This window comes from Triticum dicoccoides, chromosome 7B (genome assembly GCF_002162155.2).
Source record: "Triticum dicoccoides isolate Atlit2015 ecotype Zavitan chromosome 7B, WEW_v2.0, whole genome shotgun sequence".
NCBI lineage: Eukaryota > Viridiplantae > Streptophyta > Magnoliopsida > Poales > Poaceae > Triticum > Triticum dicoccoides.
In genome coordinates, this window is record NC_041393.1 from 132199241 (window position 1) to 132209300 (window position 10060).

Genomic DNA, 10060 nt, shown 5'->3' on the forward strand with positions numbered 1-10060 from the left:
TTTGCCCTTGTTTTGGACTCTAACTTGTATGATTTGAATGGAACTAACCCGCACTGACGCTGTTGTCAGCAGAATTGCCATGGTGTTGTTTTATGTACAAAAAACAAAAGTTCTCGGAATGACCTGAAACTCCACGGAATATCTTAGAATAAATAATAAAAAATCATCGCCAAAGATGAAGACCAGGGGGCCCACACCCTGTTCACGAGGGTGGGGGGCGCGCCCCTCCCCCTGGGCGCGCCGCCCTACCTCGTGGGCCCCCTGGTGGCCCTCCGACGCCAACTCCAACTCCATATATTGGCTTTCGGGGAGAAAAAAATCAGAGAGAAAGTTTCATCGCGTTTTACGATATGGAGCCGCCGCCAAGTCCTAATCTCTCTCGGGAGGGATGATCTGGAGTCCGTTCGGGGCTCTGGAGAGGGGGATTCGTCGCCGTCGTCATCATCAACCATCCTCCATCACCAATTTCATGATGCTCACCGCCGTGTGTGAGTAATTGCATCGTAGGCTTGCTGGACGGTGATGGGTTGGATGAGATTTATCATGTAATCGAGTTATTTTTGTTAGGGTTTGATCCCTAGTATCCACTATGTTCTGAGATTGATTTTGCTATGACTTTGTTATGCTTAATGCTTGTCACTAGGGCCCGAGTGCCATGATTTCAGATCTGAACCTATTATGTTTTCATGAATATATGTGTGTTCTAGATCCTATCTTGCAAGTCTATAGTCACCTACTATGTGTTATGATCCGGCAACCCCGAAGTGACAATAATCGGGACCACTCCCGGTGATGACCATAGTTTGAGGAGTTCATGTATTCACTATGTGCTAATGCTTTGTTCCCGTTCTCTATTAAAAGGAGGCGTTAATATCCCTTAGTTTCCAATAGGACCCCGCTGTCATGGGAGGGTAGGACAAAAGATGTCATGCAAGTTCTTTTCCATAAGCACGTATGACTATTTACGGAATACATGCCTACATTACATTGATGAACTGGAGCTAGTTCTGTGTCACCCTATGTTGTAACTGTTACACGACGAATCACATCCGGCATAATTATTCATCACTGATCCGGTGCCTACGAGTTTTCCATATACTATTTCTCGCTTATTTACTTTTCCTTTGCTACTGGTACAATCACTACAAAATACCAAAAACGTTACTTTTGCTGTCTTTACTTTTGTTACCGTTACCAACACTATCATATTACTTTGCTACTAAACACTTTGCTGCAGATATTAAGTTTCCAGGTGTGGTTGAATTGACAACTCAGCTGCTAATACTTGAGAATATTCTTTGGCTCCCCTTGTGTCGAATCAAAAAATTTGGGTTGAATACTCTACCCTCGAAAATTGTTGCGATCCCCTATACTTGTGGGTTATCAGCGAACAAGTCGTTAATAGGCTTTCCGTGGGCCGGTCCGCCACCTTTTGACCAAGTCAAACGGGCCGGCCTTTTCACAGGAATGGGCCTCTGTTGGGCCATGCCACGTGTCGCCGTATCATAGGCGCCTCCGGTCCAATGAGCGGATGACATCTGTCCCAACGGTGAGCCGACACGTGTTTCCTCCAGCCAATGATGATTTTACACATGGAAAATCCCCATTGGTCGGGGCTGTTAACGGGTTATCGGATCCAAAACCCGACCCGATAGCTTAACGACGTTCCGTTACGGTGGATGCCACGTGTCGGTCACCCTTAACGAAAGCACTTCTGTGACGCGCGGTTGATCGTCATGGAAGTGGACACTTCCGTGATAATAATTTTGGTAATGTCATGGAACACTTCTACGACAACACAGGTATGACTATCTTGATTCTGTCATAAATTTATCATGGATGTACATGCATGACAAAAAACGCGACCTACTGTGACAAACACGTATTATCACGGAAGTGTATTTTTTTTTGTAGTGTCAATGTGATCTTGGATTACTAAAATATAAAATGTAGAGTCTTGTGCTTGAAGCTTGAGTCAATTCTTTGTCCTTAACATCTTGAAGGGGTTCCACATCCTTTAGTCCATGCCACTTCGTTGTTGAACTCATCTCAAACATACTAGGTAAAATTGTTAGTTCAACAAGAGATATGTTGACATTAATTATCAAAACCACCCAGGGAGCACTTGTGCTTTCAATGGGAAAATGGATATTTCTGCCAGTTTTGCTTCAGAAACTTAGAGGACTCAATGCACCTGTTCTGGAGATGCCTAGTCAACATGCAGGTTTGGAGCACTGTCAAGGATTGGTCAGGCTATGCTGCGCTGAATCCTGACTCTTGGTGCACAGCCGAGTCAACTTTGGAAGCCCTCAAGAGCATCGACCGAAGGCCAAACCGCGAAATGGAAAGGGGCCCTTAGGTCCATGGTGATTCTCATCGTTTGGGAAATCTGGCAGGAGAGAAACACATGCACTTTCAGACTCAAGACAACATCCATGCCTTCCGTGCTAGCCAAGATCAGAAGCACTTTGGAACTCTGGCAGCTCGCCGGAGCAAAGAACCTGGAGCACCCCTTTGGGGTCACGATAGCGAGAGATTAGCAAACCAGCATCGGCTCTTGGGCCCAAAGGGGCGCGAGAACTAGATGTCACCATGTAACCACCCCTCCCCCCCACCCCCCTGCCCTCACTTTCACCCGATCACATGATCACCATTGTAACTACTTTCTTCTACTAAATCAATGAAATGCCAGCAGGTGCTGGATCTTTCAAAAAAAAATTATGAACTCCAGTGAGGAGCGTACTGCCCATTGAGTCACCTCCTCACCAGTTATCTCACGCTCCTCTTCTCTTGTATTGTTTATATTATCGATGATTTCCAACTACTTCATCACATGATATTGCCAAATTATATTTAGTATTGCTTGGTCACTAGAGCTAGTTTAGTGCGAACCAGCTCTAAATTCATAAAATGCCAGGCCTCCTTTATTTCGTTGCTTCGAGGCCGTTTTGTTTTTTTGATGGGCTATTCAGTAGCTATGTGAGAAATAGATTGTTTATTAAAGGAGGTAATATCACCGGGAGTCACGTAACTTGTGCTTGACGTTTAATTTGGTGCTAGAACTTCAAAAATACGGAATTGCAGTCACATAACTTGACTCAAGCGTGCACCTACATTCACAAACACGTATGCATGTGTATCCATGTGTATGACCCCACTTGTTAGTGATTGGTGGGCTCAGTGCGACACATTTTTGCATGAAACACCATTATATTTTTATATTTGCAGAAAAGGCTGACAACAGACATACTTTTGCGCAAAAAGCCCTCATAGTTTGGTGCTAGAACTTCAAAAATACGGAATTGCGGTCACATAACTTGACTCAAGCATGCACATACGGCCACAAATACGTATGCAGGTGTATCCATGTGTATGACCCACTTGTTAGTGAGTGATGGGCTCAGTGCGACACATTTTTGCACGAAACACCATTATATTTTTATATTTGCAGAAAAGGCTGACAACAGACATACTTTTGCACAAAAAGCCCTTATAATTTTTTAGTTGCGTAAAAAACATTGCTCGTACAATGTTGAGTTATCTATTTTGAAACGGAGGAAATAGATACTAAAATTAACAAAGAAAATAAGGGAGTGCCAGGTCTCGAACCGAAGACCAATGCTGACGATGCATGCAAGTTTAGCCACTACAACGTCCCGGTTCAATCGCAGACTATAGATAATATTGTTTTATTTATGGAAAGAAGAATTCATTTACCTTTTCGCATCATGAGCGAAAATTAACTCGAAAAGTATGACACGCACAGGTCTCCAACTCGTGAACTAAGATTGATACAATTTTTTTATGAAATTTCTAGATAGTACGTAAATTATAATTGTTGTAATAAATATAACATTAAAATATTTGTGTGTTATAAATATGGTACATAGAAACGAAATAACCAACTTTCTTTTAAACATCAGTACAGACATAAACGCTCATATAATCGCGCATACACTTACCCATATGAACGCACAAATGCATACCCTACCCCTATGAGTACCTTCAAGAGACTGAGCCGGCATACCATCTTAAAATTTTACGAAATCACTGTAGGCGCCTCGTAGTCGATGAAAACGTCTCCTTACACTGAACGCGTACCGCCGAAAATCTTGAAATAAATCCAAGATAAATGTGAGCACCGGGACATGAACCCTGGTGGATTGGGGATACCACTGTCCACCGAACCATTCAACCACATGTTCGTTCGCAAATAACCTACTTTTAGAATTGTTCATGTCTTATTTTAAAAATATTCATATTTTAAATAATATTTATGAAGTATAAATGTTTTTTTGCAACATTTAAATAATAAAAAAAAATAAAATTTGCAATTAATTTTTTAGTTATACAAAAATATTGATAATTATTCATACAATTATACAATTCAATGTTTGTACACAAAAATATTCATAATTTATTTAAATTGTTGACTATTCCTAAATATTTAGTAAATTTTTGTATTCATCATTTTGTAAAATTGAAATAGATGCTCGAATGTATTTTTTTATGCATTAAACATTTTTAGTGTTAGTATTAACTAAATATATTTTTATATAATACCCATATTTATATTTACTAATGATGGTTTTTATGTATAAAAGTTTTATAACATCACTTTATTAATTACATTTTACAAGTATCTTGAGAAAAATAGAATATAACAAAAAATAGCGCATGCAAAATGGGCCGCGGTATGTCCAGCTTATTTAAGAGCATCTCTGGCAGACCCCAAAAAAGGCCCCGACCCGCAAAATAACCGCCAAAATGCGGGTCGGCGCGAAAAATTCCGCTCGAACAGACCCCGCAAACGCGGCCAGCCCGCAAAATTTTTTGAGGGGCGCGGCAAAATCATGACCCTAACCCGCGAATATGCGGGTTCCCCCCCCCCCACCCCAGCCCGCTGGTGCCCTGCATATAGCGGGAGCAGTTGGTGGGGAGGACATTTCAGCCCGCGCTTTTTCCCACCAACCACCTCCCCTCTCCCCCTCGCCCCGCCGTCGGGCCACCGCCCACCATTCCAGCGAAAGTAGCCGGCGGGAGCACGCTGAAAAGCCGCCACACGCACGAGGTTGCCCCTCCGCCCCCTCCTACGTTGGCGGGCCGAAAAGCTGCGGATCTACAGTCCTTCGTCGCGGGTGGCCGAATTTGGCTTTTCCGGCCGTCGGCGGCTGCGCCAAGCGATGGAATGATCTGGGAGCATCTCGCGCAGCCCCGGAAAAGCTGCATCGCCACATGCAGGCATAGGTTCGTCATGTCGCCGCCGCTGACAATTTGCGGGCATGGATTTGGCCGGCCGTCCGCCGGGCTCGGTGCTCGGGCAGAGGCTCTGTGGCTCGCCGATGCCTCTCATACAGTGCGACGACTGCACACAGACAGTGTTGCGGCTAACTTCGGGCACGCCGAAGCAACCCGGATGAGTGTTCTTCAAATGCGAAAACGATGGGGTATGTTATGTTTTCATTCGGCTTTGGCACCACATTCTTTGGTTCAATTGCGATAGCTCATTTCGAACATCATCATGTGTGTAGGAAGATGGATGCTCATTTTGGTTTTGTGAAGGCGAATACATTGATTTACTTTTTGAAAGAAACTTAATAGACGTTCATGCACTTAGTAGAATCAAAGTCAATGAAGCGGCTGCATGTGCAACTAGAGGGGAAGCAACGTCTACTTCTTTAGAACCAAAGATTAAGAATGAAGAATACAAAAATCAAGAATCCATAGATCAACAATGAATTCATGGAGAAGATATTGGTCCAACTAGTTTGAGCAGTTATGGAAGTTTGAAATCTTCTAAAATGCATAATTGTGGTTCTTGTTTTCTTTGGTCTTACTATTCTAGCAAAGATTTGGTGATGTCCTATGTATCCAATGTTGTTAGAAAAGCAAAGAAATGCATTATGTTGTGTCAAATTGAGGTGCAATTTAGGATCTGCGGGCCGACGGGAGCGGTGCCAGACCAGACCCCGCAAAGTCGACCCGTAAAAGAGCATATTCCGCGAATATCCATTTATACGGGTCCGTTTGCAGGATCTGCCTCTGCGGCCGTCCGCGCCGGCCCGCAAAACCGTTTTTCCGCGAACTGCAAACGCGTTTTGCGGGTCGGTGGGATGCGGGGTCTGCTAGAGATGCTCTAAGCTCCGCATTCGTCCATGTACAGTATATATATATATATTTATTATACACACTTTATTATTGAATTTGTTATGTGGATTGGTAAGAGTGGTTCTCATTGAAGCCATGGATCGCAGGTTCGACTCCTAGTTTATCCCATTTAATTTTTTATAATAATTTATCATCTACTTTCAGTATAGTGGCCAACTTTTTCTGTAAATAAAAGTACGAGGGAGTTTCATGCAAAATGGGTTGCATTGAGCCCATCACTTACTGACAGGTGGGATCATACACATGGATACGTTCGCATACGCTCTTGTGACCGTATTTGCACGCTTGAAATAAGTTAAATGACTAGAATTCGGTATTTTCAAAGTTTTAACATCAAACTGAACATCAAGCGCAAGTTATATGACTCCTGATGATATTACCTCTTATGAAAGCTTATCTAGCATAGTGGTCCTCCCAAGTACGTACAGATGAAGGCAAAAAGGAGGTAAACATGACCATGTTAAAATTGCTCTTTCTTTTACCAACGGTATGGTAATGTACATACATGCAGCCATCAGGCAGCAGCCATCCTAGTATTTTATTGAGTACAAACAAAAGCTGGTTAGCCGCCGGGTAACGTGTGAGGATTGAAGTTGTGCTCATTGACCCAATTCATTTAGCATGATTGTGAATTACTTTATTATTGAATCGTGATGGCCCACTAGATGGCCTTACTCTGATCTGCATCCGGTGTCAATACTCGACCTCAACCATGGCTTATTGGATTGTTTTTCTGGAAGTATGGTCTGGAAAAATCTGAAATAGGCATGGTGTCATGATATGGTTGTCATATTTTTTGTATCCAACTTGAGAAATCTTGTACGCATCAACTGTCCTCGTAGGCATTTTCAATATCACAAATGATTAGCCGTCTGCAACCGTGTCACGGTTTCATACCGCACATGATTTTCTTTCTTGAACCTTGTGCGGCAGTACACGCCCCACACAATTTGCGTTCTATAAAAACAAGTATAATAGTAGGCTATAAGTCCGCTTACATGTCATGTTTGTCTATGTGGAGGAGACAAACAAGAAAAAAAGGGAGTGGGCTCTCAAACAAGAGCCAGCCCTTACACGTGCTCCCAGGTAAAATGAGTAAATGAGAGGAAAGAGAAAGAGAGAAACTGAAATAAATTACTCAGCTAAGAGCCAACCTTAGGCTACTCATAGTGGAGAGTATCATACACTAGTACTCCCTCCGTCTAGGTGAGTAAGTCATCTTAGGTTGTGCACCGTGACCAAGGAGGAGGGGAAAACGATAGAACTTAATGTTCATTTGCTAATTAATAGCATTGCATGCAATGAACTAACCACTGCATGTCGTGTTTGGTAGTCTCAATTCATTAAAAGCATGCACACCCCACATCTCTTATTGGTTGATATGTCAAGAAACAAGAAACGATGTAGAATTTAATGCACCGCGCCTAAGTGTTTTGGGATTATTTGGTTTTCGTAAGATGACTTACACACCTAGACGGAGGGAGTATCCTCCATAGTGCATAGTATTATAAAGTAGTATCATAGATAATCATATTTATTGTCATGAATGACACAAAGTAGCATATCATTTAACTTGATACGGTATCTGCCTATGTTACTCTAACCCTCTATTTCTTCTTTAATTGTGTGCCACATAAGCATGTTTGCTAGTCCCAAGTGCATGTTATCGGTTATGTTACTCCCACTATGGCCAGCCTTATAACCAATCCTATTTTATGAGTAGAAGCTCTTCATGACATGGCAATTTTATATAGCGAGCTGCAGGCTATATTAATTATTAACCATGCTCTAATAATGTGCCAGTATTTAGTGAGTGAGTTGACACAAATCACAAAGCCTGACTGACAATATTCATCCATAAACTTTCCAAGTCCACAAGCATATAGTCCAGACGGTGATTTCATTTGTCCATACCAAAAGGAAAAATAAAATAAAGACTAGCCATCTGCGATGGCAATTGGCTAATTTTGAATGCAACTTATCATCCTCAAAAGTCGACCGTAGTTCATCTGTTCACTAATTTATATCTAGATGAACTACACAAAATAATCATTAACATAATGCATGGATACAAATGTCACGCCTCATCCCGGCCTCATGAGGAGGAGGCAAAGGAGCTCGACAAGCCAATGACAACAACCGTCGGGGCTTTCTCAGTCACCACGTTTGCCGCTTTTGCAAGGGTTGCATCTTCGTCATCGCGCTCTTGCCAAGGCTGCTGCGAGTCATGGCTATTTTCATGAGAACAGATGATTACGTAGTAGTGTCTCCTTAAAAATTACCATAGAGATGTGCTACAGTTCCGTACAACAAATAGCTTACATTATTTTGAGATCTAACAACACATTATAATGTGCGATGTCTAGTTGTTTTACTATTTCTGAAAGAAACAATATAAAGTAAAACTTGCATTTTCTCATTAAAGGACGCTTTTATTGACTCATAATGTCACATCAAAAAATTACAAGTACCAATAATAGACATGCGATCTATGCATGACATACACACAAACACATAAGAAAATGTGAGCTCGATAAGCCGCAACCACCAACCGGTAAGCCACAGTAGGCAATAGCGACACAGACGCAAGCATATTTTGCAACTTGCCCCAGCCGCCCAAGTGGATGTACGGTTTTCATCTTCGCCGCCCAATGAGGTTATGATCTAGTTCTAGATTAATGCAAACCCAACTGCCCAAACAAATAGACCTAATATACGTCGGGATTGCATGGAATCACTTGTTGTCAGATGTATGCGTATGTACTGGAAATAAAACGAAACTGTACCGCATGTAGCTAGCAAGTCATGAACTCATGATGCATGCGTCTAATTATTCCTTTCCCCGCATCTTCTTGCTAGCATCCTTGAAATAAATACCCATGCAGTTCAAAAAAAAAAAGATAGCCATGGACTCTTTCCACGTCCCCAGGCTACAAATAACGGTCAAATTCCAGCACTACTCTTCATCGATCTCGAGTCACCTACTAGCTAATCATGGCATCTTCCAAGAGCAGTCTTGCAATGTTCGCGCTGGTCATAGTCATGGCCGTGGTGGCCGGCGTCTCGGCGCAGAACACCCCGCAGGACTTCGTCAACCTGCACAACCGCGCCCGCGCCGCGGACGGCGTCGGCCCGGTGACATGGGACAACAGCGTGGCCAGGTTCGCGCAGGACTACGCGAACAAGCGCGCCGCCGACTGCCGGCTGCAGCACTCCGGCGGGCCGTTCGGCGAGAACATCTTCTGGGGTTCCGGGCAGTCGTGGACGGCCGCGAACGCCGTGAAGTCGTGGGTGGACGAGAAGCGGAACTACCACCTCAACACCAACACCTGCGACGCCGGCAAAGTGTGCGGGCACTACACGCAGGTGGTGTGGCGCAAGTCGACCCGCATCGGCTGCGCGCGCGTGGTCTGCGCCGGGAACCGGGGCGTCTTCATCACCTGCAACTACAACCCCCCGGGCAACTTCAACGGCGAGCGCCCGTTCGCGTTCCTCACCCTTGACGCCGAAGCCAAGTAGTACGTACGTGTGAATGTGATCATACATGCATAGGTGTGTGTGTTTATGTGTGTGGATTTTGAATATTTACTTCTATAAATATGTTATACGTACTGTACGTACGTAAATAAGCGCACATTCCGGCCTGCATGTATCCATGCGGCTCTGTGGAGCGTGTAAGTGCAATTTTTTTTTTTTAAGAATGCGTGTAAGTGTAATCATATACACCTCCATGCAAATGTCTTTCCTTTTGTTTTCTTGTTCAAATCTTGGAAAATAAATGACGATAACAATAATATTGTGAACCCCTGAAAAAACTTTCAAACGAAATTTGAATTTGTTTTCAAGGATATAAGAACCCGTAGTTATTGGTAAGTGATAAGAGAAGTTTGGG

At 43.2% G+C, this 10060-nt stretch overlaps 1 protein-coding gene across 1 annotated transcript; it reads left to right on the plus strand.

Moving 5' to 3' along the window:
* Nucleotides 1-9130: 9130 nt before the first annotated feature.
* Nucleotides 9131-9962, plus strand: LOC119341898 (pathogenesis-related protein PRB1-2-like). Its single transcript, XM_037613747.1, has one exon. It carries the CDS (start codon nt 9163-9165, stop codon nt 9685-9687), a length of 525 nt encoding a protein of 174 aa, XP_037469644.1. The 5' UTR covers nt 9131-9162; the 3' UTR covers nt 9688-9962.
* The last annotated feature ends 98 nt before the right edge of the window (nt 9963-10060 follow it).

What these genes read in the sequence shown, in the direction of transcription:
- LOC119341898 (XM_037613747.1), top strand. Translation starts at nt 9,163, where the DNA reads ATGGCATCTTCCAAGAGCAGTCTTGCAATGTTCGCGCTGGTCATAGTC.